Source organism: Pogona vitticeps, chromosome 3 (assembly GCF_051106095.1).
Source record: "Pogona vitticeps strain Pit_001003342236 chromosome 3, PviZW2.1, whole genome shotgun sequence".
NCBI lineage: Eukaryota > Metazoa > Chordata > Lepidosauria > Squamata > Agamidae > Pogona > Pogona vitticeps.
The window spans coordinates 119656997-119684018 of record NC_135785.1 but is presented as its reverse complement, the minus strand read 5'-3'; the positions used below and the strand labels follow the sequence as shown (position 1 = coordinate 119684018).

The window sequence follows — 27022 nt, the reverse complement described above, 5'->3', positions numbered from 1 at the left end:
TGTGGCAAATCAGCCATTTTTCCTCCCAGGGGTAGGAGAAAAACTATTATCAGGATATATTTCAAGTGAATGAAATATCTTAATGAGTAAAGGCCATACACATGTACATTTTAGCTTCAGATATTAAAAATGACAGGAATTTACATGAACCATTTTAGAATACTAAAAGGCTAGTTTAAGACAAGGAAACTAAAGCCAGGATTTCCATCTGCAGTGTGAGACAGAATAAGTGTCTGGGACAATGAGCGTGTGGGAGCTGTATAAACCGTCCTGTCCAAGAAGGAAAAGTCATTCGCAAATGAGTTTGCATAGATGCACAGAATGCTGTAGGGTTATAGGATTCCTTCCAGGCTCGCTTTCCTGATTTGAGCGCAGTTTTCAATGGAAACCCTGATAATGCTTGAAATAGCCGCGACGGTCCCCACCTCTTTCTCTAAAAACGAAGTCAGTCGCGTTCTTTCTCTCCAATGAGGCGCCCCCTCTCTTACAGGTTGGCACCGAAATTTTTTGCAAGCCTCGAGAGGATCCGGCGCGTCAAAAGCTGAAAGGAAATGTTGTAGTAATCTGCCATAAAGCACAGTAAGAAGGCGTTGCCTGCCGTCCGCCGCCCCCCCCCCCCCGCCCGCCGCGGGCAAGCCAACGAACGCACGCGTGCTGACCCTTGCCAGCCAATGGAAAGGACGCTAGGACCCTGGGGGACCCCCTTCCAAACCGCATCGCCGCCGCTGCATTATAAATGCTTCTCCAAAATGCGGCGGAGCTCCTTTTTCTCTTTGCCAGCGCCTCCTCCGCCCGATCTGCATCCCTGAAAAAGGCTTCGAACGCAGGCACCCGTGTGGGAAGGTTCTTCCCCCTCGCGTCCAGCATTTCAGACCCTTTTTTTTTTTCCTGGGGGGGGATTCAGTTTGCATGCATTGTCTGTCTCCCAAAATGGTCTGCGAGACTAAGATAGTGGCGGAAGATCATGAATCGCTTTCAGGAGCCAAAAAAGAGACCATCATCGTGTCTTCCTCTCAAATGTGGCCCTCTTTATCGGGCGCGCCGGCGGCTCCTCCGAGCGCCCCGGCGGACGAAGGGGACCCGCAAGAAGAGGGCGTCCGTATCCGGGAATTTCACCCCGCCGAGCAAGAAGTGGTGCGGCGCATATTTTATGAAGGCATCATGGAAAGGATCCCCAACACGGCATTCAGAGGGTTAAAAGACCAGCCCTTTACGCAGCTGGTGTATGGGACAATGGCTGGTAAGTGGGGCCGCTGTTGGCACTTGAAGGTGGGAAAGAACCGGGGGATCCTGCCTCATCCGTCTCTCTACCCCCCCCCCGACAACCCCCCCCCGTGCTCAGCAGACAGAATTGGGGGCGCCGGAGGGAGGAGGTTTCGGAGGCGCCGCTCGCCAGTTTCCAGGCACCGGCAGCCGCCGGTGGCGCGCTCGATCAGCAGGCGTCGGCGTCGGCGGCGTCCTGCCTTTCGCGCGCTCCCTGGCTTCTCCTTTGCAGCGCCGAGACCTGCCCTGCGAGATGGGCTGCCGGCTCCCTCTTGCTCGTTGCTCGGACCTCGTCGGACGGGTCTCAGAGGCAGGCGGCGGCGTGCCGGCGGCTGGGTAGCGCAGGAAGCTCCGGGGTCCTGGCAGGACCGGAGTCGGGCTGGCGACGTCCCCCCCCTTCCCTCCCCAGGGCTCGGCAGACAGCTTCCCCGGGCACCCAGGATGACTGTGAGGGAGGTTGGGGGGGGGGAGGAGAAAGAGAGACGGACGCGGTGGGACTGGGCCTCCCTCCGTCACTGGGGCTGGCCCGAGGAGCCCTGCTCGTCAGCCGTCGGAAGGTTCACCTGCTTTTTTTCCCCAGCGCTTTCAGAGTCTTGGCTGCCCCGACGGCACCCTCCAGAGGATCTTTACGTTGGTTTTGTGCACTTTTCCCCTTGGGCCCCTGGGTGCAATGTAGAAGGTGCGTTGCCTTTAGCCTGCACTCCATGGAGGGTGCCCTCCTGGCACTTACTATATACCCCTGGAGGTGCCAGCTCTGAAGCACCCCTGCTACAGTCTGCGCAGAACAAATGAAGGAAAGTTTGGCCAGAGAGATCCTTGGAAAGGCAGGGTAACCGGAAATAATACGTTTGACATAAACTGCAGCTGTGAAACCTAGAAAAGCAGACACGATGATTAAAGTTGCTTTGTGAGGCAGCTTAAAGGCCTAGCAGAGTGGCAGTCCTGCAGCCTCAAGATTGCCAGCAGGTGAAGACCCCAACAGATGAGAAAGGACCCTGCTGGTTTTCTGAGTCTGCTTCCTTGCGTTTTTCCGAAAGGGTCAGTGGAAGGCCACGTTAGCAGGTTCAGCTGTCTGCTGCAAGTTTAACCACCAAGATGAGCGCTTATCACGTGGTTTCTGTGGCCAACTCCTAATGCCAAGAAGACACAGCTCTTAAGGCCTCCAGTTAGCTAAATGGGCACAAAAAGGTGCCCTTTTGGTTAGTATGTCCCCAAAGCTGTACATTTTATTTCCTGTAAGGAAATGCTATTGGTTCCAAATAGTTTGACCCTAAGTCTGAGGAACACTACCCATTTTGCATGTATTTTGTGAGCAAGACTTTGGACAGCTGCTGACAATCAGGTAATGCTGAATCAGTTGCCTAGTTAAAAATAAGACAATGCCCTGTCAGCAGAGACGTCTTCATGAGATTTACAGTGTACCACGAGTGCACAGAAAAGTGGGTTTCCGTATGGACTTCTATAGACATGTTGCCAGTTATAATATAATGCCTGGACCAGTATCCCACCTGATTAGTATAGTATTAAATAACCGCAGAAGATAATAATTACCAGTCAGAATGTTATATTTGGACCAGCCCCTCGTATGATTGCATTCTTGTTTATCAAGGGGGTCACCTTTATGTTTTTTAGTCAAATTGAAAGTTCCTGTTAAGGTCCTGCAGCAAACATAAAATGAATTTTACAGTTCCAGACAGGTTCCCATCCCTCAATATGAGAAGCAAATAAATTGGGATTATGCAGTTCCTTTAAAAAATCCAGATATAAAACTTACAACTTGAGAAAAATATAAAGACATTTGAGGAATTTCCTTCAGCAAAATGTTGTTCTCTTTCTCTCAAGATGCAGAAGTTTTCCTGAACTTTCCTTGTGCACGGCTTTTTCTGAATGGTTGTTAATATCTAGAACTTGACCAGGATCATTTGTTTTTTAAATGCAAGGAGATATGCAGAAACAAAACAAAACAAAACAAAAAACAACCACCACCACCACCACAATATAATTGTAGTATAATTCCAACAGACGTTGAACGGAGCTGATCACCCCGAATAGTTTGGGTGTATTAACAGAGTGAGGCAGTAAAGGTGAATATATGAAATGCTCATGAATGGATTCAGGATGGAAATCAAAGAAAGTTTCAAAATAGTCAATTCATTTGAGAATACTGTATTAGGAGAGGGCAGATATATGGATTACTCTCTCTGTGTACCTCAAACAACATGTGCACAAAATTTGCTTTTTAAAAGGAGGAGTTGTTTACATTAAGAAAGCATGAATGGAGAATACAATCAAGGGTGAATTAGAAATGGGAAACTCTGTCCACCACAGCAAACCTTCAGGATGTTCCCTAGTACAGTGGTGCCTCGCTTAACGATTGCTTCGTATAACGAACAATTTGCTTAACGATGGCTTTTTTGGAGCGATCTTGCGCTCCGTTTAACGATTTTCCCTATGGGCTATTTTCACTTAATGATTTCGGGACCATGCTTCGCATAACGATTAGGTTTTTGGTCCCCTTGTTTCGCTTAACGATTTTTTTGACAGCCCTGTTTTTGCTATTTTTAAAATATTCTAAAATGTTTAAAATGTTTAAAATGCTTGGAATCGTTAGTGAACCTAATAAAACCTTCGTTAAATTAATTTGGCTTTGTTCTGAGTCTTTTTGAATTTTTTGTGAATTTTTTTCTCCCCCATTGAAATGCATTGAAAAGGCTTCAATGCATTTCAATTGGGGAACCGCGTTTCGCGTAACATTTTTTCCTATGGCGATTTTCGCTTAAGGATGGTAATCTGTTCCAATTGGAATGGATTATCTGGTTTTCAATGCATCTCTATGGGAAATGGTGTTTCGCTTAACGATGTTTTCACATAGTGATTTTTTTTAGAACCAATTAAAATCGTTAAGCGAGGCACCACTGTACTTAAAAAGTCAGAGATAGAGATGATAGGAATCAAATTCCAGTCGAAAGTATTTTAGTTTTATGTAGATCCAGTTGCAGATCAGGGCAACGTTCACAAGTGTCAGCAGTTGCTTAGGCAGTACATGAATACATCCTGAAGCATCCACCAAGTGTGATTTTTCTATTGTGAGCTCATTTTCCCCTGCTTTCACGGTCTAACAGGAAAATATACCTAACAATGCTGGCTGAGTTGATCCTTGTCCCTCTTTCATTGTACCAGCAGTTGGACAGTCTTTTATCTTTTTTGTTTTGTTTTGAAATATAGTCTGAGGAGGAGGGCGCCTTACCACCACTGCCACCACCATTTTGAAGTGAGGGTCAGGTGCTGCCAGAGGTAAATAAAAAAACCCAAGTTTTAAGAAATGACAGACTTGGTCTCAGGATGTGGGAGTGGAAAGAGAAGAGATTGTGGTTCCATAGCCACCAGAAAATCAGCCCTCTGCCCAAGTTGATTTCTGCTCCAGACTAGAGCAGAAATCCAGTGTACCAGCAGTTGGTCTGTCATTGTAGACAGACTGGAGCAGAACTGGTTGTCTCTGAGCTTCACCGGGAGAATACATATATTTGACAAGAGTGTGCTTTGAGACTGAGTTTGCTAGAGTTCCAATACTCAGCTGATGTACATTTGCACGCAGCTTTAGGAGAGTATGTTCATGTATGACGTATAACACCGCACTTACTCAACAAGTGGATCATATTAGTCAAACACATTTAGAAGGAAGGTGGTTATTGCTATTTTGAAGTATTCGTGCTATCTGCTGATGCTTCTGTTTTAATACTGGTGCTATCGCTTTATGCATGACTTTTATATTTGTCTCTGTTAGGGATTCGACTGTTTGTTATGGTTCACATTAGAAGGTAACAGCCGAAGGGCAGGAGATAAATATTTTAAAAATATGTTTTGAATAAGGATGCCATGACAACCCCCCCCCCCCAGCAACCTAGATATGCAAGTGTTTTCCAGATCCCCTGTTCTTTCTCAGGAGCTTATGCCTGTTCTAAGATGGTACTGCTGTGACACATATATAAAGACTATCCGCTTTGGAGTGATTGCTTTTGTTCATTTGCATATTTTTTATTTTATTTATTTATTTATTTATTTATTTATTTATTTAATTTATTTATTTATTTATTTATTTATTTATTTATTTATTTATATCCCGCCCATCTGGTATATTCTACCACTCTGGGCGGCTAATTAATAAATCTGCTAAGATTTAATCGGCTGACAACTTGACTAAATATGCAACACGTTTTCACTGAATCCATACTTAGGTTACCACTTTAATGAGGTTATAATGACTTGACATATTCATAGGAATAATTCCTATTAAAATTCATTTCAGATCTTAACGCGTAGATCTGACCTGCATAAAACATGAGATGTATTTCATATAAATGCTACCAATGTACCCAAACGCTGTAGCGCACAATGTAATGAATCTAATTTTGGATCAAGCCTGGTCATGATTGCTACTTATTGGCCAGGGTCCAAAGATCTGTATCTACAGGATAATACTGGGGTTAGTATGTTATTTCTCAGCCCCTTCTAGCCAGTAAATTAGATCACTTTAAAGGACAATTGGATAATTCCCAAAGATGATGCTATCTTCAAGTTAAGAAGTGGTTTGCCTTTGAACCTCAAGCCCTAAGAAGCATTGAAAGAGAGCTGTTGCCCTTTGGTTGTGGGCTTCCAGAATGTGTCCGGCTCGCCACAGGAGGAAACAATGCAAGGTGGAATGTTTCCCTTTGGTGACCCAGCTGGCATTGATGTTTTCCTTATTTTGGTGCCAAGTTAAAACCTGAGTATATTTGCCCAAGCATGTTAGGGCCTAGCAAAGCCATGGCTTGGTTTTCAATTTGTCAGATTAAGTGGTTAATTTTTAAATTATATGGTTTTAATTTTTTTTTACATTATTTTATATTTGACCTTTTTGATTGCACCAACCCTGAGACCTGGTGATACAGAATGGATTACAAATATTTTAAAGAACTACCTAAATACTACATGGCAGGATGGACTAGCCTTTCCTAGGTCTTGGTCTGTCAAGCACAACGCTTCACATATTTTCATGTCACATTGCTGGTCTGAACAGTAGGATGTGTTACCATGTCTAATTTAGCCCTTAACAGTTGAGAGAGCAGGTGTAAAATGAAAACCCAAAATAGAAACTGTCAGCAATGTAGTAAGGAAAAGTAAGGTTATATTGTCTGCATTTTGAAACACTATAGATTCGTGCAGATTCACCTCTGAGTTCTGAAAAGCAGCTAAAGTTATCACTCAGAAACAAACAAACAAAAGTAAACAAGTTTTGAAAATAAAAATTTCTTGTAATGAAGATGTGTATTATATATTTTTCTACCACATTTTTAAAGTCTTAAATTCTTTTGCTTACCTGGAGCTTGGAATGCTAGTACAAAAAGGCCCAAATGGAAAGATTTTAGTTACATCCAAACTCTTAGAAGATACTTGATTTAGAGCTTGTCTACATGGGCTCATTTGGAGCAGACTGGCATGGGCCAAATAGGATTGCTTAAGGTCAAGTGGAAATCTGGGATGACATTTGGTGTGATCCATGCGTCCAAATGGCATAGGCAGCTCAAGTGACTACTTGGTTCTGCTCTTTTAAGAAAGCAAAAGAAAAGAGGAAACAAAATCTCCATTTTGCCTGCTCTTGTCTCCTTTCCCCTTCCAGGGGGGGAGTTTTCATTTTTTTTAAAAAGTGATGCCCATTTACTTCCTCTGTTCCTCCACAGAACATTCTTTTTCTCTCTGTGCTGTGAAGCAGCTGGTACTCAGTGGTGGATTTGGTTTAGGACAGGTTCTTGACCGCTTTAACAGAAAAGTGGGGGATAGTCCCCCTCCTGTCTCCTCCAACTGCTGGGAGGAAGTTCTCAGTTTTTCTTGTTTCAATGTGATGCAGTACATCAGTGCTGTTGTAATGCAGGTTCTTTTAAAAAAAAAAGCTTTACTTCTTCCGCTTCTCCTTGGAGCAGAGGAAGGGTTTAATTTCCCAATATTGTGAAGTGGCTCTATTTTCTTAAGCCACTCAATGATATGAGAAATTGAAAGAGAAAGGTAAAATTAAAGCCACAACCTCTACTTTGGTTCATCTTCAGGGAACACAAGCGCTGGAAACAAATCAAGTGATTCTATCTGTACCAAAAAGTAGTAGCCCCTGACAAAGACCCAGGAAGGTGCTGGTGTAACGGGCTGGGGCTGGGCTGGTTCACTCCCACAACTACATTGTGTGATCACAAGAAAAAAAGGACTGAACCAGCCTGTCCCTGCAGTAAGCCAAATGGGGACAAATGCCTGTCTGATCACACCCAAAGGTTCAATTAACAGTGGGTAAAATACTGAATTCATTAAACTGAACATTAAGCATGAGTAAATTTAATTGGTTTAATTAATTCAGTTTAACATTAACATTTAGTTAAACATTAAGTATTAAGTAAACGCTTAAGCTGGATGTGGTCAAACAGGAGATGGCAAGAATAAACAATGACATCCTGGGCATCAATGAACTAAAATGGACAGGAATGGGTGAATTCAATTCAGACGATTATCTTATCTACTATTGTGGGCAAGAATCCCACAGAAGGAATGGAGTAGCCCTCATAGTCAACAAAAGAGTGGGAAAAGCTGCACTGGGATACCAACCACCGATGCTGAAGAGGCTGAAATTGACCAGTTCTATGAAAACCAACAACACCTTTTAGAACTGACACCAAAGAAAGATGTTCTTGTCATTATAGAGAACTGGAATGCTACAGTAGGGAGTCAAGAGATAAAAAGAACAACAGGTAAGTTTGGCCTTGGAATTCAAAATGAAGCAGGGCAAAGGCTAATAGAGTTTTGTCAAGAGAACAAGGTGGTCGTCACAAACACTCTTTTCCGACAACACAAGAGGTGACTCTACACATGGACATCACCAGATGGGCAATACCGAAATCAGATTGATTATGTTCTCTGCAGCCAAAGATGGTGAAGCTCTATACAGTCTGCAAAAGCAAGACCTGGAGCTGATTGTGGTTCTGATCATCAGCTTCTCATAGCAAAATTCAAGCTTAAACTGAAGAAAGTAGGAAAAACCACTGGGCTAGTCAGGTATAATCTAAACCAAATCCCTTATGAATACACAGTGGGAAGTGAAGAACAGATTTAAGGAACTAGATTTGGTGGACAGAGTGCCTGAAGAACTATGGATGGAGGCTTGTGACATTGTATAGCAGGCAGCAACAAAAACCATCCCAAAGAAAAGGAAATGCAAGAAAGCAAAGTGGCTGTCCATCGAGGCCTTACAAATAGAGAAGGGAAGGGGAAAAATGCAAGGGAGATATGGAAACTTACAGAAAATGGAATGCAAAGAATAGCAAGGAGAGACAAGAGGGCCTTCCTAAATGAACAGTGCAAAGATATAGAGGAAAATAATAGATATAGAGGAAAATGACAGGGAAAAACCAGAGATCTGTTCAAGAAAATTGGAGATATTAAAGGAACATTTTGTGCAAAGATGGACATGATAAAGGACAAAAATGGTAGGGACCTCACAGAAGCAGAAGATATCAAGAAAAGGTGGCAAGAATACACAGAGGAATTATACCAGAAAGATTTGGATGTCCCGAACAACCCAGATAGTGTGGTTGCCGACCTTGAGCCATACATCCTGGAGAGTGAAGTGGGCCTTGGAAAGCATGGCTAACAACAAGACCAGTGGAGGTGATGGCATTCTAGTTGAACTATTTAAAGTCTTAAAAGATGACGCTGTTAAGGTGCTACACCCAATATGCCAGCAAGTTTGGAAAACTCAACAGTGGCCAGAGGATTGGAAAAGATCAATCTACATCCCAATCCCAAATAAGGGCAGTGCCAAAGAATGCTCCCAACTACCATACAATTGCACTAATTTCACATGCTAGCAAAGGTAAAGGTTCCCCTTGACAATTTTTGTCCAGTCGTGTTCGACTCTAGGGGGTGGTGCTCATCCCCATTTGCAAGCCATGGAGCCAGCATTTTGTCCGAAGACAATCTTCCGTGGTCACATGGCCAGTGTGACTTAGACACGCAACGCTGTTACCTTCCCACCGAGGTGGTCCCTATTAATCTACTTGCATTTGCATGCTTTCAAACCGCTAGGTTGGCGGGAGCTGGGACAAGCGATGGGCGCTCACTCCATCGCGTGGATTCGAACTTACAGCTGAAGATCTACAGATCTTATAGCACAGAGGCTTCTGCTAACAAAGTTATGCTCAAAATCTTACAAGGCTGGCTTCAGCAGTATGTGGACTGAAAACTCCCAGAAGTACAAGCTGGATTTCGAAGGGACAGAGGAACTCGAGACCAAATTGCTAACATGCGCTGGATTATGGAGAAAGCCAGAGAGTTCCAGAAAAACATCTACTTCTGCTTCATTGATTACACAAACACCTTTGACTGTGTCAACCACAGCAAACTATGGCAAGTTCTGAAAGAAATGGGGGTGCCTGACCACCTTATCTATCTCCTGAGAAACTTATATGTGGGACAGGAAGCCATAGTTACAACTGGATATGGAACAAACGATTGGTTCAAAATTGGGAAAGGAGTACGACAAGGCTGTATATTGTCCCCCTGCTTATTTAACTTATATGCAGAATACATCATGCGGAAGGCTGGACTGGAGGAATCCCAAACCAGAATTAAGATTGCTGGAAGAAATATCAACAACCTCCGATATGCAGATAATCCCACTCTGATGGCAGAAAGTGAGGAGGAATTAAAGAACCTCTTAATGAGGGTGAAAGAGGAGAGTGCAAAAAACAGTCTAAAACGCAACATAAAAAACCCCCCAAAACACCCAAGATCATGGCCACTGGTCTCATCACCTCCTGGGAAATAGAAGGGGAAGATATGGAGGCAGTGACAAGCTTTACGTTCTTGGGCTCCATGGTCACTGCAGATGGTGACAGGAGCCACGAAATTAAAAGACGCCTGCTTCTTGGGAGGAAAACGATGACAAACCTCAACAGCATCTTAAAAAGCAGAGACATCACCTTGCCAACCAAAGTCCACATAGTCAAAGCTGTGGTTTTTCCAGTAGCAATGTATGGAAGTGAGAGCTGGACCCTAAAGAAGGCTGACCTCCCAAGAATTGATGCTTTTGAATTGTGGTGCTGGGGGAGACTCTTGAGAGTCCCCTGGACAGCAAGGAGAATAAACCTCTCCGTTCTGAAGGAAATCAAGCCTGAGTGTTCACTGGAAGGACAGATACTGAAGCTGAGGCTCCAATACTTTGGCCATCTGATGAGAAGAGAAGACTCCCTGGAAAACACCCTGATGTTGGGAAAGTGTGAAGGCAAGAGGAGAAGGGGATGACAGAGGAGGAGATGGTTGGACAGTGTCATCGAAGCAACCAACATGAATTTGACACAACTCCGGGAGGCAGTGGAAGACAGGAGTGCTCTGGTCCATGTGGTCATGAAGAGTCGGACACGATTTAATGACTAAACAACAACAAACGCTTAAAGAAAATGTCATACCATTCCTCCACTGCCATTTTAGAATTTACTCTTACAAATTGGCTGTTTTTGTAGTTTATATTGGTTTTCCCTAGTACTGTTCAGATAGGCTGGAACATTGAACTCTTTACTCCTACAATTTCTGGCTGAGGATGGTAGAGTTTGTAATCCACAACATCTGAGAAGTACCAGGTTCTGTAATGTTGCCTTGAATCCTAACAAGTAGTTCAGTTAAGCTTTGCTGCTGATCTGAATCTTTCTTCCTTTCTTTCTCTCCACCTCCCATGTAATACATATGTTGGATGATCATCCTCTGAATTACCGTGGACTGTTCGCCTCAAGTGGAAAAGGTTAATAAGGAGGGGTGTCTGTGTTCTAGTTAAAGGATACTGATTCTGTGATACTGAAGTACAGTGATGTGGCTACAGAGATTATGAGGTAAATTAAGGTTGGAGAATTCTTAAAGAAGCATTCTGAATGCTTCTGAAAATATGCAGAATTTTTTTTGTACACTACAGAATTGCTGCATTCTTTGCCTTCCTACCCACTCAGAATCAAGAAGCATGGCTAAAAGTGGAAATTCAGAAACAACAGTAAGAGGGACGGAAAAGGGATTAGAGGTGAACAGGGGTGCTCCCCCGTATCATATGACCAGTCAAATCAGCTTTCAGTTTCTGATAGGAGATGGCAATCCAAACAAAAACGTAACAACGAATGGGTTCTTGAATCAGGACCATATTTGACAAAATGGTTTCAGAGAGGACTAGCTTGCCTTTGAACAAGTGCTTTTAAAGACCTAATTTCTGATTTAAAAACAAACATACATTCCTTCCCCACCAACAACACTTAACTTGTTTTTTTTGTCAGTTTGTAATGAGTTTAGTGGTTATTTTTCAAATGCCAACCACTGGTTTCTCAAAAGGAAATCATTTCAGCTGTAAGTTTTTCTTTATTTGAACTTGATTCCTCATGCTGTTTAGAAGATACAGGACCTTAAAGATGCTTATTTTCCATTAAGCAGCCTGCACGTGCTCATGGAAGTATTTTATATCCATTTTCCAAACGTCTTGTCCATACTTCAGGAAACTCATGAGTCTCACTGAGATGAATGGGGCTTACTTCTGTAGACAGAGATGTCAGCCTTACCAAAGGCATACGTATCTTTGAACAAATAAAGATACATGAAGGCCACAGGACGGGAAGAGCAAGACAGAAGAGTGATAAAAGAGTGTTATGGGGGGGGGATGAGAAAGCAAGATGCCACAGAGAGCGAATGGGAGAGAAAGTGAAGAGCTACAGAGGAAATTAGTGTTATTCGTTTATTTGATTTATGTACCACCTATAGTTATATAGCACCACACTGGGTGGTTTATACAAGGTTAAAACATACAAACCTGTGGTGCAGTGTTTAATCTGCTGTACTGCAGCCAAAACTGTGCTCAAGACCTGGGGTTCAGTCCCAGGTAGCCGGCTCAAGGTTGACTCAGCCTTCTATCCTTCCGAGGTCAGTAAAATGAGTACCCAGATCGCTGGGGGTGGGGCAATGTGTAGCCCGCATAATTCACTTGTAAACCGCCCAGAGAGTGCTTGAAGCACTATGGGGCAGTATATAAGCAGGATGCTTTGCTTTAAAACCCTCAGTATCCCAGAATAAGAAAAATACATTCAAAAACAATACAGGGATACAAGAGACAACAATTATAACCATTAATATTAATAATCCTGTAAAATGTAGAACTGATTTTTAAAAAGTTGTTATTGACGACATCCAAGAGATACAGTTATTAAAGGCAGCTTTAAATAATTCAGTATTTATTACATTTCTAAACATAAAGATGGAAGGAGCCTGGTGTATCTCCATTGGAGAATTTTATGTGTGTGCATGTGTCTGGTCTCTGGGTGTCTGTGAATTTCGTTGTATGGGTATACTGTGTATATACTTACAATGACAATAAATGATGATGATGATGATGATGATGATGATGATGATGATGATGATGATGATTATTATTATTATTATTATTATTATTATTATTATTATTATTATTATTATTATTATTAATTATTGGCATTTTATTTCAGAGATGAGGGGCCATCCTTTGGCATCCTTTTCCCTGCTTGGTGGCGCAGGGACAATACAGTATGTCAAGCCAGTGTCAGGCTATATCCTAGTGGTTTGAATCATAAATACAGAAGCAATATCTCACATCACATACCAGAGGTTTTGGTAGAATTGAATTCTTAATATCCTTTGCATTAACACAGCTCTGCTCCTGACAGATGACTGGCAATTTCTTCAAATCCCTACACCTTTTTTCCACCTGAGACTCATAGCTCATCCCTGATAAACACCTCTCTTCTCATTTCTGTAAGGTGTACCTCTCTTTTTCTCTCTCTCACACACACCTTGCACTTTCTATGGGTACCGTGTTGCAATATTGTCAGTTTCATCAGCAGCGAGGAATTTGAAACAGAAGAGCTTTCCCAGCTGTTACTGTTGTGGCTATTAACATGTCCCCTTCTGTTGGCGGTGGCAGAGATGTTTGTCATGCTTTCACTGCTGGTTACAGCCCTGGAAATATGTTGCACTATTTAGGACCTAATTTACAGTGTTTCTACATTGACAATGTGGGAATGTTTTGGGATTTGGATGACCTGGTTTGCATTATTTTCTATTGACTATCTGATGTAAAACTCCATGTGAATCAGTCCAGAGTCTCCACCACACATTCCAATCTGTAGTTTTTTCCTCTGCCACTGGGGCTTCTATTTTTTAAAAAATCAAAGGTTTTTGCATCTGTTTCAGCTTGAGCAAACTTGGAGGCATTTGCAGCTATTGTATTTCAAGCCATTCCAGCTGGCTTTATCAGCAGCAATCCTCACAGCACCTGGAGCAGTATATTGCTGCAGGTGATCCCATTGTGATGCATAGTATTTTGAGACTAACTTGGTGCTGAATAGGTAGCTGAGGCCCATGAGATTTATGAGAGGTACTCCTCATTTGTTAATATGAATTGATCCAACAGCCTGTATTTTTTGACCTTACACAGAGCGGGGGTGGGGTGGAGCTGGAGCTGGCTATGTTACTATAAGTACTTGCACTTCTAAATTTATTACTATGCTGTTTAATGTAATTTTAGGGAGAATTAATAGATCTAGAGTTCCAAGTCATAAAAATCAATCGTTTAATGTTATTCTGCAATAATCCAACCACATCTGAGATATCATATATTTGAGGCATTGTCCTTTTTAAAATTATAGCCAAGTTGGAACCAGCTCAGAAGTGGCCAATGAAGATGGTCAAAATAAGGGGGGGAGGAGTCCTCAGAGGAAATGGTTGAAATAACTGGGTATGTTTAGACTAAAGAAGAGAAGGCTGTGGGGACATGACAGCACAAGCCCTCTTTAAATATCTACCTGAAGGATTATCATATAGAAGTGCAAAGAGAATTATGGCACCGAGAAGGGATATTATCATCATTACTGTCATAATCATTTTAGAACTGCAGAGCTGGAAGGAATGCTGTAGAATATCGAGTCCAGTCCCTGTCAAGGAGGCACAGTGGGGAACTCTCAACTTCTTTTTTATTATTTATTTATTTATTTATTTATTTGTTTGTTTGTTTGTTTGTTTGTTTGTTTTCAAAACTATTAGGAAATGGGGAAGGGATACAGAAGGCAAAGGGCAATGGAAAGGGTGGGAAAAGGGGTTTTGAGTAGAAGAGAACATCAAATGTATAATCATTCAATCTTTTCATATTAAGTATATAAACATATAATCTATTCATATTCCAATAAAAGCTCATCTTTCTTCTTCTTCTTCTTTTTCTTCTTCTAGCTATTTGTCTATGTATTTACCCCTTTAGCTTTCAACTTACAATTATAACACAACTTACATCTAAGTTATTCCAACACCATCAGAACACCAAGACCAATTGTGAAATATATCCTCTCTTTCACCCTCCTTTTGTCTTGAAAGTACACTCGACAGGTCTAAAATAGTATATATTCTGTTCACTTCTCCCTTTTTCTCCATGTGCTTCTTTTTTTTTCTGTGACTCTGTTTTCTTCCGTATTTTGAAAGGGGGAACAACCCCTAAGGCAGTAATTCTCTTTTCAACCTGAATTTTCTTAGCTGTTATGGCTACATAGCTTAGTGGGTAACACACCATCCCATTTGTATTATCGGGTATTGTTTTCAATATACCCGGCTCTGGCATTTCTCTTAGGTATGATTTAACCTCTGCTATTTTCTCTTCCTTAGGATCTTTAATAAGATCTTGTATCTGGTCAAGACGATAAATTACCTGCGCAAATCCTTCCAACACTGTCCTTTGAAAGGAGATTTTCCCATCTAGCCATTGATCTCTATTTTCCCCAGGGAGAAGTTCCATTTTTCCAATATATCTCCTCTCTCTATATATAAAATACTCTTCAATTCCCACTCTTTTATCCCTCACTTAGAATTCCCTCTCCCCTTTGCCCACATATACATATTGTATAAGTAACCCTCAAGACCAGTATTTTACATTAAAACTATTGCAGTGTTAACAATAAAGTAGCAGGGAAACTCAAACAAAAAGATGGAATTTAAAACATGAGTCTCTCAAGTGTTTTTATAGTCGAATCCCTTTTCTCGTTGCCAGCCGCCAAATCGGAAGATGTTCTTTTCTCTTCTCAAGATTTATTTTTGCCTTCACCCAGCCGGGCTATGTTATCAGAGTGCCATTTAAATCATTAGTTCAGTTCAAACGCAGCTCACCGTCTATTTTTTTACTTCCAAAGGCTTGCTTCTCCTCCCCCAAACAGGGAGGGGCAACAATCAGAGTCCCAGCAAATGTGTTTTCCACAGCAAACAGAGTCCCACACAGTCTAAGAATTGTATATCCAAAAGGAGAGAAGGTCCAACTCGTTGCCAGCCGTCAAACCGGAAGATGTTCTTTTCTCTTCTCAAGATTTATTTTTGCCTTCACCCAGCCGGGCTATGTTATCAGAGTGCCATTTAAATCATTAGTTCAGTTCAGACGCAGCTCACAGTCTATTTTTTTACTTCCAAAGGCTTCCTTCTACTCCCCCAAACAGGGAGGGCCAACAATCAGAGTCCCAGCAAATGTGTTTTCCACAGCAAACAGAGTCCCACACAGTCTAAGAATTGTATATCCAAAAGGAGAGAAGGTCCAAAGTGTACAGCTTACAGCAGATTTTATTCTCTCAAAGCCTGTCCAGTGTCCAAAAGTTTTTCCCTTAATAAAAACACAAGCTGTTTCTGCCTGGCTGTTCTCTTAAAATCCACACGACCTTGATCAGCTTAATTACGAGCTGACATGCTAAATACGCCGCTCCTCCTTATCTCATTTCGGTCATAAATTTTCACACAATCACTTGTTCTTCATTTTAATGGGGTTTTTCATAGAACAAGGGCTCCCACTTACTTTATTTATATTTTCGCCGTGCTTCTTGTTCTCTTATTCTCGGCGCTGAAGCTGTCCTGGCTTGTTGCCAAAAATGGTGCCCGTCTTCAGTCTGTGCTAATGTGAATTTCCAGAAGAAAGAAAAATCGAGTTGCTGCCCAATCTTCTAACTTCTGCGGCTCACACAAGCTTCAGGAGGGTCTCTTCTGACCCCCCCTAAATTCCCCCCATTCCTAGGGGGATCCCAGACTGAAGCGGTTCTAGTTTCTCCGGGAGCTATTCCCAAGAGCTGCTAGCTTCACCAGGACGAAGCTCCTCCTCGGGAACTCTCAACTTCTGAATCTGCAGCCAGATACCTAAACCACTGAGCTGTCCAGCAGCCATGAATTTAATAGATCAGCAGAATTGAAAGGAGAGACTTCCTATAACTTGGAACTCTAGTAATCTGACCTAAAGGACAGGACTATATTTAGAATTACAGGAAGGTAGATTTTCCATAAAGAGAAACATCATAATAGTGCACAAAATTTAAGTGTGAATCTAATTGCAGCTCCAACTTCATGGGCAAACTGAATGAGAGCTATTCAGCTTTGCTGCAGTTGATTAGCAGCCCTGTTTTATTCTTCCATTTGGATTAGGTGATCACACGGAGAGCAGAGATTATTTCCAAGCCACAATCCACACTGGGCTCTCAGTCTGATGCGGTTTAGTCTGCAACACAATGCCCTGCTCCCATTCCTTTCATTCTGCCCTGTGCCTGGCATTCCTTTTATAGTATGTGGCAAAGCTGATGGGATGTTTAAAATGTTACATACCACTGAGGAAAAGGGACAGTTTTCCAAAGTTCTCCATAATATACATACATATGTACCACAGAAACATTGCAGTCTGATACAGTTCATTGGAGTTTTTTTGTTTTATACTGATTTTCATATGTAGTTATTGTTGTCCACTCTGGGGATAATCTAGTGCAAAATTAATGTATCAATGCAGTGATAAGGTGACGTAATGCTAAATGTAATATTTTGTTTTTGAAAATTAAAAATTACTTCAGGTTGACTAACGAGAAAGAACATGGGGTGAGTATTCCCACTGTCCAAAACATCAAGTCCAGCTTACTACATTACCAGGATATTACCCAAAGTCACACCCCTAGTCCTTTCGGAGAACGAAACAACTCATCACGTGGGGAAAACACACTCTGGCTTGAAAAAAGTAGAAGCTTTGAGTGGCAGGGGGGAAAAACCCGCTGCCTCGGCAGCAACTAGGGTTTCACATTGGCCTCTGTGTTGTGTGATCAGTTTTTAAAAGTTTGAATTCATCTGTTCTGTGTCCATAGTAAATCCTGTACTGTTTGCCAGACAAAGGATTACGATTTTAGTCACAGCCTACCTTGAGAACTTGTAGGCTCTCTCCTACGGGAGGTCTTCATGCAGAGACTGGACTGCCTGCTGGTGATGTTCTAGCTTCAGATTTCCTACATTAAGCAAAGGATTGAACAGGATGGACTGAAAGCCCCCTTCTAGGTCTATCATCCTGCATGGACTTGCACATTTACAGTCTTGGCCTCCTTTTAGGTATAAATGAGGAAAGGTCACAGATTAAAAATACAGCTAACCCTTCAGTCCCTGCAGAGGGAGCAGAAGGAGAGATGTGTCTGCGAGGCCATCCTCAACTGGATGTGTGTGTTTTTTTAGGTTTCTGTGAGTAACTTTGTTTCTGACAGTGTGCTCTCAGTGCTTGGCAAACAGGCAAGACAAACGGGGGTGCTTATGGGAGTTTTAAGGAGAGGATCAGACTTCCTTTCACAAAGATCGTCTTTTGGCAGGGGATGGGGTGCACCTCACAGCTGTTGGCAGTAATGTTTTTGCTAAGAGGCTCACAAATCTGATCAGGAGAGCTTTAAACTGAGTTCTGGGGGGAGGTAGACAATAGTTTCCAGGGCAGAAATTCAGCAAGTGCTGGCGAGAAAAGCCCAGCAGGGCAAGTAGTACTAGAGAACAACAAGGGGAAGGAAAACACACATGATCCTAAATGTCTCTACGCTAATGCACAGAGCATTGGAAATAAACAAGATGAACTGGAACTCTTAATACAGCAAAATAAAGCCCAAGAATCTGGATGGTTCCTTCCTGGAACAGATGGCCACACATTCAAAAGGGAGAGATGCAGTAGTAATGGGAGATTTCAACTATCCTGATACAGTATATGTTGGCAGTCAAACTCTGGGAAGAACATAAGGTCCAGCAAGTTCCTCACTTGCCTTGCAGACAATTTCATGGTCCAGAAGGTGGAAGAGGCAACAAGGGAATCAGCTATTTTAGATCTGTTTAACCAACAGGGATGACCTTGTTAATGGGGTCAAAGTGGTGGGATCCTTAGGTGGGAGTGACCACGCTCTCTTGGAATTTGTTATACAGTGGGAAGGGGAAGCTAAGTGCGGCCAGACACGCATTCTAGAATTTAAGAAAGCCAATTTCAGTAAACTTAGGGAATTACTGGCTGTAATTCCATGGACAAAGATACTGAAAGAGAAGGGAGTTCAGGATGGATGGAAATTTCTTAAAAGGGAGATACTAAAGGCACAGTCTAAAACTGTTCCAATAAGGAAAAACGGGAGATGTCTAAAGAAACCAGAATGGTTGACTAAAGAACTTTCAACTGAACTAAGTGTTAAAAAAACATGTACAAGAAATGGAAAATGGGGAAAAGACCAAAGAGGAATACTGTACAGTGGTGCCTCGCTTAGCGAGGTTAATCCGTTCTGGATTAACCCTCGCTCAGCGAATCCATCGCTAAGTGAAACAAAAAAGCCCATAGGAACGTATTAAAACTGATTTAATACGTTCCTATGGACTCAAAACTCACTGTTGTGCGAGTTTCCCTCATTGTGGCGGCCATTTTGGATGCCTCGTTAGCGAGGCAAAACAGCGGTCGCCATTTTGTTTTAGCGGCGGCCATTTTGGAACCGCCGATCAGCTGTTCGCTATGCTTTGATCGTGTCCGCGCGATCATCGCATAGCGAAAAAAGCCCATAGGGGCCATCGCTGAGTGAACGCTCCAGCGATGGCCTGGGACCCTTCGTTATGCGGTTTCATCGCATAGCGAAGCGTTCGCTATGCGAGGCACCACTGTATAAGGAAATATCCAGTATATGTAGGGGAAAGATAAGAGAAGCAAAAGTGCAGAATGATCTCAGGCTTACCACACAGATTAAAAACAATAAAAGGGCTTTTTAAGTTATACCTGCAGCAAAGGGGAAACCAAGGAAATGATAGGGTCATTGCGTGGAGAAGATGGCCAACTACTAACAGAGGACAGGGAAAAGGCTGAACTTCTCAACACCTTCTTTGCCTCAGTTTTCTCCAAAAAGGAAAATAGTTCTCAACCTGAGGGGCGAAGAGCAGGTGATGTCATGGGGGAAATGCAGCACAAAATAGGTAGAGAAGTAGTACAAGAATACCTGGCTACTCTAAATGAATTCAAGTCTCCAGGGCCAGATGAATTACATCCAAGGATATTAAAAGAACTGGCAGAAGTAATTTCAGAACCATTGGCAATAATCTTTGAGAATTCTTGGAGAACAGAAGTCCCCACAGACTGGAGGAGGGCAAATGTCTCTATCTTCAAAAAGGGGAAAAAAAGAAGACCCAAATAATTACTAGCCAGTCAGCCTGACATCAATTCCCAGAAAAAATTTAGAGTAAATCATGAAACAGTTTGTTATTACTTAGAAAGCAATGCTGTCATCAATAAAAGTCAACACAGGTTTCTCAAGAACAAGTCATGCCAGACTAATCTGATATCTTTTTTGATAGGGTTACAGGCTTGATAGATGAAGGAAACGCTGTGGACGTAGCGTATCTTGATTTCAGTAAAGCCTTTGACAAAGTTCCCCATGATATTCTTGCAAGGAAGCTAGTAAAATGTGGGCTAGACAGTGCTACTGTTTGGTGGATTTGTAATTGGTTGACTGACCGAACCCAAAGGATGCTCACCAATCACAGGAGCAGACATTCTGAAAGTGCTCTTCAAACCATTCCTCTGAAGTAACTGATTGTTGTCTAGTTAAATATTTCAGTGAATCTACTGTAATCTCTGTTTATTTTCCTCCCATGTGTGTGTGTGTGGCCCCCAGACATTTCAGAGAGTTACTAAATACTAGGCCTTATTTATTTATTTGATATAAGCCATTTTTCTCTCAATGCTGTGTCCCAAGGCGGTTGCCAAGTCACAATCCTGTGCATAATGGTGAGCTGCAGTGTATTTCTATTTAAATTGTAGTTACAATGTCAAATTCTGATGACATTTGCATATATTTGTTTAAATTGGCAAATGCAAATTTATTGCAAATTTTCCTTTTTATGTGAAGAATGCCTTTGTTGGTGTTCCTTGTCCCCCATGTCCTTCTTTTAGTGATGGACCAGCTGCCACTCTAATCACAGCATGAGTGTGATCTGACAACCTTTAGGAGGTAACAAGGACCAGTAAATTATGTGGAAAAATTATTTCAGCACTTGTGATTGGCTATGGTGTATTTCCTAAACCCAAAGAAAGCATTACAATAGGACCACCATATTAGCGGGGTCAGTACCTGCAGTTTTGCTTACCCGCTGCCTGGAAAATAAAAAACAAAAAACTGTAGAAATACGTTTCCAATATGTATTACTAGAACTGGCCAGTAGAGGGAACCAGAGACTATGCTATATGCAGTACAGTGGTGCCCCGCATAGCGACGATAATCCATTCCCAAAAAATTGTCGCTATCCAGATTCGTCGCTATGCGGGGCAAAAAACCCCATAGGAACGCATTAAAACACGTTTAATGCGTTCCTATGGGCTGTAAACTCACCGCTATGCAGAAATCCTCCATGCGGCTGCCATTTTTGCTGCCCGGTAAGTGAGTAAAGGGTGCGAAAATGCTGCGGGCGGCCATTTTTTCCAGCTGCCCTTTTGGAACCGCCGACCAGCTGTTCCCAAAACATCGCTATGTGAAAATCGGTAAGCGAAACGCTTACTGATCATCGCAAAGTGATTTTTAGCCATTGAGAACATCGCAATGCGATTGCTTTTGCGATCGCAAAAAACGCATCACTATGCAGATTTGTCGTTAACTGAGGCGCTCACTATGAGGGGCACCACTGTATAGGGTTTCAGTATCTCAGCTTTTCAACATAATGTCTTGGTACTAATTCCCTATTGATAGTGTTATCCTACTTAAAGATGTGGTTGGCCAGATCAGCCCATATTAGGGGGTGGTAGTCTTATCCCCTCCTATGTGCTAAAGTGGTTTGACCCATTCCTATGCTAAGGTCTATACTAAAGCTGTGCCTTGTAAGTTAAAGCAGCAGTTCCCAATTCTTTAAACATCATATCAGGTTGTTGATCTCTGAGAAACTCTCATGCGTCCTCACCTCTCCTATATCCTTGTCCAACTCTAATTTAACAACAACAAACAAAAATTTACAATAAAAAGTAAAAAATAATAGTAAAAATATTTGAAATCGATATATTGGCATGAAATTTGTTACATAACACAAATATTTTGTCTTTTTCCCCATTATGAAAAGCTCACAGCCTCACCCCACCTTGGAACCTCTTTGTGACCTCTCAGGTGGGGTGCACTTCCTTTTTTGAGAACCAATGTTCTAGTGAAAAAAGAGGTTGATGTTTGCTTTTCTCTTTACCCTCGGGCTCTTTATTTCAGAAGGTTGCCAGTTTTCTTTACTGACAGTTGCAAATAACTGCTGCCTCCCAACCGATGACAATGCAAACTGTGTTCAAGAGACCACTTAATAGTTTTGAGTAGACATCTGTATTGAGATGATGAGAGGATCTGAATTTTTAAACTATTTAGAAGAATCTTAAATGAATTGCAAGACCATTTCAAATAACAAGTTTATTAGCAAATCAGGGTGTAAATGATAATAAACATGTATTACATAAGCAACACTTTACTATGTGATATCTGTGATTTATGGGTTTGTGTTCCAAAATCAACACTAAATTCTCTTTTCTGACAGGTGTCGTTTATTTCTCTTCCTTATCTCCATAGTAATATGCTTTGTTGTGACCAACTCCTTGCTGCTGACCTGCTGTTTACCCATCTTTCTAATGGGTATGAGGTACTACTTCAGTAGAAAAGTTATCCTCAACTATCTCGAGTGTGCACTGAATACGGACATGTCTGATATTGAGCAATATTACATGAAATCACCAGGTGAGTAAAAAGTCAATCGAGTCACCAAACTTTGCTTGTTGAATTCAATAAACATCTTTCCTTCCTTTAAAGATTAAGCCTGAAGAGTCTTGAAAATGCTAAGAATTCAGTTCAGAGACCTCCATACTAACAATATAATATAATATAATATAATATAATATAATATAATATAATATAATATAATATAATATAATATAATATAATATAATATAATATAATATAATATAAACAGGACACTTTTCTTCTGATTTTTATTTGAGTTCTTATAATAATGTAAGAAGTTGAAAGCCACAATGGTTTCTTTGACTGGCATTTTCATTGCATTATGTGGGCAATACTGCAGGAAATTCAGTATTATGGACATTTATTCAAATTATTTGTAAATCTCGTCACTGACAGTCGGATGTAGAGGAAACACAAAATTGAAATTCTTGGGACACACTTGTATGGAAGTCCCACTCCTTTGGAATTAGACAGAAAATTAGTATTTTAGTTATTTTGTAAATTTTCAGTGTTCAATGGGCTGCCACACATTTAGAACAAATACCTATGGAGTATTTGTTCATATGTACTGTTTTTTAAACTTGCATGCAGTGATACTGATTGTGCATGATTTGCACATGCCCTGGAATTGAAACAAGAACTCCTTAATTACTGGCAGTCCTGGTGACATCATCTACTTTATGCAAGTGTTATTTGTTCAACAGGGTTTTGACTATCAAGCGGGTAATGTGTTTGCTTTTTCTTTCTAAAGGACTTGCTATATTAGGTATTGTTAGGGTCTTTGTTTTAAAAACTTTGTTCCCGTTTCAAAATGCAGAAGTGCTTTTAAAAGTGTATGCAATGTGCATGCTTATATATTCAGCCTATCCCCAGAGTGGACCAAACAACGGGATAAATAATTGTGTAGTCGTGCACTCGCTATCTGCCTTCCTATGATGGCTAGGTACCTCTGCAATATCAGAACTCCTGAGTTAGAAGAGGCAAAAAAGAGGAGGTATGGGATGTATTCTGTGAGGTTGCCTCAATATATGCGTAGAACATTGGGGAGATTATGGCAGTCTGGGCAAAATGGAATATAGAGGTTGGTTAGCCCACCAGCAACCCACACCCATTCCAGCCACTTGCTGAGCGAACTGATTGGGGTGTTGGGATAAGGATTCTACTCTGGAGAGAACTGCTGTGTGATTCCTTTCCAAACATGGGAATAAAGCTGGCTGTTTTGTTCCCAGTGTCAGGGTCTTGTTATATAAATAACCTCACAAACAGATGATATTTGGAATCAATATCCATTACCAAATCAAAGGGATTAATGTTGACTTTAATATATTGCATGCAATTTATATCCATAATCTGTATCCATAGTTGTAGTTTTAGAAGAGGTCCTCTGTGGCAGCATATCAGGCAAAACAAAACAAAACAAAACAAAACAAAACAAAACAAAAAACAATAAAGAAGCCAAAAACGTTGTACCTTAAAGGCTAACTGCTGTATTTTGATGTGAGCTTTTGTGGACACAAAAGTGGACTTGTGCGCAAAAGCGCACATCAAAATATGGCAGTTAGCCTTTAAGGTACTCTTTATTGTTTATTTTTCTTTTCTTTTCTTTTTGCCTGATCTGTATCCAGAAGACAAGGAGTAGTTTCAATGAGCATCTTACTAGAAGTGAACAGGGGCTCCATACAGCAACATCCTCCACTTGTAACCTTCCCTTATTTTTCCTTTGATTCTTTTTCCATCTCTCATCTTGCTATGGGGAGTTATTTCAGATGAAGGACTTCTAGCTATGTCAAATCTCCGCTTTTCCAATATAAACTGAAGCTGAAATTATAAGTCATTCTGCCCATTTTATCTGTTTTGGTGAACATTCTGTGATGTTCGCATCACTGGGACAGAACCATCACTGTGTAGGATGGACTTCTTTCCTCTGTCCTCTTGACCTGAATGCACTTGCAGGCTCTTCACTCTACGCCTGGTGTTGTTGAATGCCAGGTCTGTATCCAATAAGGCCCAGGTAATTCACGACCTTATCCTGGAGGAGGATGCAGACCTGACTTGCATAACCGAAACATGGATAGGCGGAGAGGGGGGTCCACCCCTAGCACTCATCTGTCCACCCGGTTATGCTGTCCAACACCAGGGTAGACTGGAGGGCCAGGGAGGGGGAGTAGCCATTGTCTACAAATCCATCTTGGAGGTTACTAGGCGCTCCTCAGTGGTAAAGCCAGGTCTTCAGGCCCTCCACGTGTCGCTTGGGGCCAGGGATGGTATTGGGATCTTGCTGGGTTACCGTGCTCCCCGCGACCCAGCCATTTCCCTACCGGAGCTGGTGGACTTTGTCTCTGCGGCACTGTTGGGATCCCCGAAGCTATTGGTCTTGGGGGACTTCAACGTGCGTGCGGGGGCAGAGTCTTCCGGGCCAGCTCTTGAGTTCTTGGAGACCATGGCCTTCTTGAACATGTCCCAACATGTCAATGGCCCCACCCACGTGGGTGGCCACACACTTGATCTGATTTTTTCCACCAGTGGGAGCGAGAGTGGTCCGATGGTGACTGACCTCGAGTCGGTACCCTTGTCATGGTCGGATCACCACCTAATAAAATGTACCCTCAAAATGGCTCTCCCCCCTCGCAGGGAGCAGGGACTTATTGTCGTGGTCCGCCCTCGAAGGCTATTGGATCCAGTTGGATTCCAGGACGCCATGAGAGGTGTTACGGCTGACCTGGCTGGCGCTCCTGTCGAGGCTCTGGTTGACGGCTGGTTCGCCGCCGTGGCTAGGGCTGTAGACACGATCGCTCCTAAACGCCCTCTACAGCACAGAGACCGCCCGACACCCTGGTTTAACCAGGATCTCTGGGCGTTGAAGCGGGTCAGGAGACGGCTAGAGCGCAAATGGAGAAAGGACCCGACGGATTATAATTGGATAGCTGTCAAGGTCGGTACTAACCTTTACCTGGCTAAGGTAAAGGCTGCCAGTCGAGCATACTTCGCTAACCGGATAAGCAAAGCGTCCAACCAGCAGGCGGAATTATTCCGTATAATGCGCGACCTATCCGGAACTGGTCTGGGTGATGGGCCTCCCCCTAGTTTTTCGCCGGACCAGTTTGCAGCATTTTTAAAATCGAAAGTGGAGGCCATCCGCTGGGACCTCTTTCCTTTTTTGAATACAGTGAGTCGAGCAGAGATGTCCAGCACTCCGTCTTGCCCGGTGACTTTTGATTCCTTTCAGCCTGTCACGCCTGATTCTGCGGCCAAGGCGCTTGATCGCTGTCGTGCCACCACCTCCTCCCTTGACCCTTGGCCAGCCTGGCTAATCAAAGCAGCCAGGCCTATAACAACGGAATGGGCCACTGTAATAATTAATGGGTCTCTCCTTGAGGGCAGGTTTCCATCTGCCCTCAAGGAGACACTCATTAGGCCCATCAGAAAGAAAACTAATTTGGCGGCGGATGAAATTGGCAACTATAGGCCTGTCGCCAATCTCTCTTTCTTAAGCAAAGTGGTTGAGAGGGTGGTGGCCGACCAGCTCCAGGCGCACTTGGATGAAACAGAGGCCCTGGATCTATTTCAGTCGGGCTTCAGGCCGCGCCATGGTACAGAAATGGCATTGGTCGCCCTGTGTGATGACCTGTTGAGGGAGGCTGACAGGGGCAAAGTGTCCCTGCTGGTCCTCCTTGATATCTCAGTGGCCTTTGATACCATTGACCACGGTATCCTCCTGGGGAGGCTCTCCGAGCTGGGAATTGGCGGCCTGGCACTGGCCTGGTTCCGTTCCTTCTTGGAGGACCGCCCCCAGAGAGTGCAGCTTGGGGAGAGTGTCTTGGCCCCGTGGAGTCTCAATTGCGGGGTTCCGCAGGGGTCGATTATCTCCCCAATGCTGTTCAACATCTATATGAGGCCGCTGGGATGGGTCATCCGGGGGTGTGGAGCTCAGTGTCATCAGTACGCTGATGATACTCAGATCTACATCTCCTTTCCATCTACAGCAGGAGATGCCGTTCTGTCCCTTCAGCGCTGCTTGGGGACCGTACTGCAATGGATGCAGGAGAACGGGCTGAGGCTGAACCCGGACAAGACGGAGGTGTTAAGGGTGGTTGTCCCCACAGTGGGGGGTTTGGGAAACTCCCTCTCTTTTGGGGGGTGACCCTCCCTGTCAAGGATGGGGTCCGCAGTTTGGGGATCCATCTGGACCCGGCGCTCTCTATTTAATCCCCTTCTACCATCTTAGGCGGATAGCCCAGCTGCGGCCCTATCTCGATGTGGGGGCCCTCACTACCTTGGTACATGCGCTTGTAATCTCAAGATTAGACCACTGTAACACGCTCTACGTGGGGCTGCCTTTGAGGCTGCTGCGGAAACGTCAGGTGGTGCAGAATGCTGCGGCCAGACTTCTCAGTGGTGTGAAAAAATACCAACACATTTCACCCACTCTGGCCGCATTGCATTGGCTGCCCATCTGATTCCGCATCGACTTCAAAGTGTTGATGCTCATGTATAAAGCCCTAAACGGTTTAGGGCCTCGATACTTGGCGGAACACCTACTTCCACCAAGATCTACCTGTGTCACTCACGCGAGCCAGGAGGTGAGGCTGAGGAGCCTAACGCCGAGGGAGGCCCGGAAAGAAAAGACAAGAAATTGGGGCTTCTCGGCGGTGGCTCCTCGCCTC

The 27022-nt window shown here is 42.9% G+C and overlaps 1 protein-coding gene across 2 annotated transcripts in view; it reads left to right on the top strand.

The window, feature by feature from the left end:
* Positions 1-706: 706 nt before the first annotated feature.
* Positions 707-27022, top strand: part of NAT8L (N-acetyltransferase 8 like) — a 59751-nt gene continuing 33435 nt past the window's right edge. The window contains exons 1-2 of one of the 2 annotated variants that reach the window (XM_020805929.3): positions 707-1240; positions 22191-22355. In XM_020805929.3, the coding sequence (XP_020661588.2) occupies positions 910-1240; positions 22191-22355 (496 nt within the window). In that variant the 5' untranslated portion in view covers positions 707-909. The remainder of the gene's footprint in view (positions 1241-22190; positions 22356-27022) is intronic. The other variant, XM_020805931.3, reaches the window with a different exon arrangement.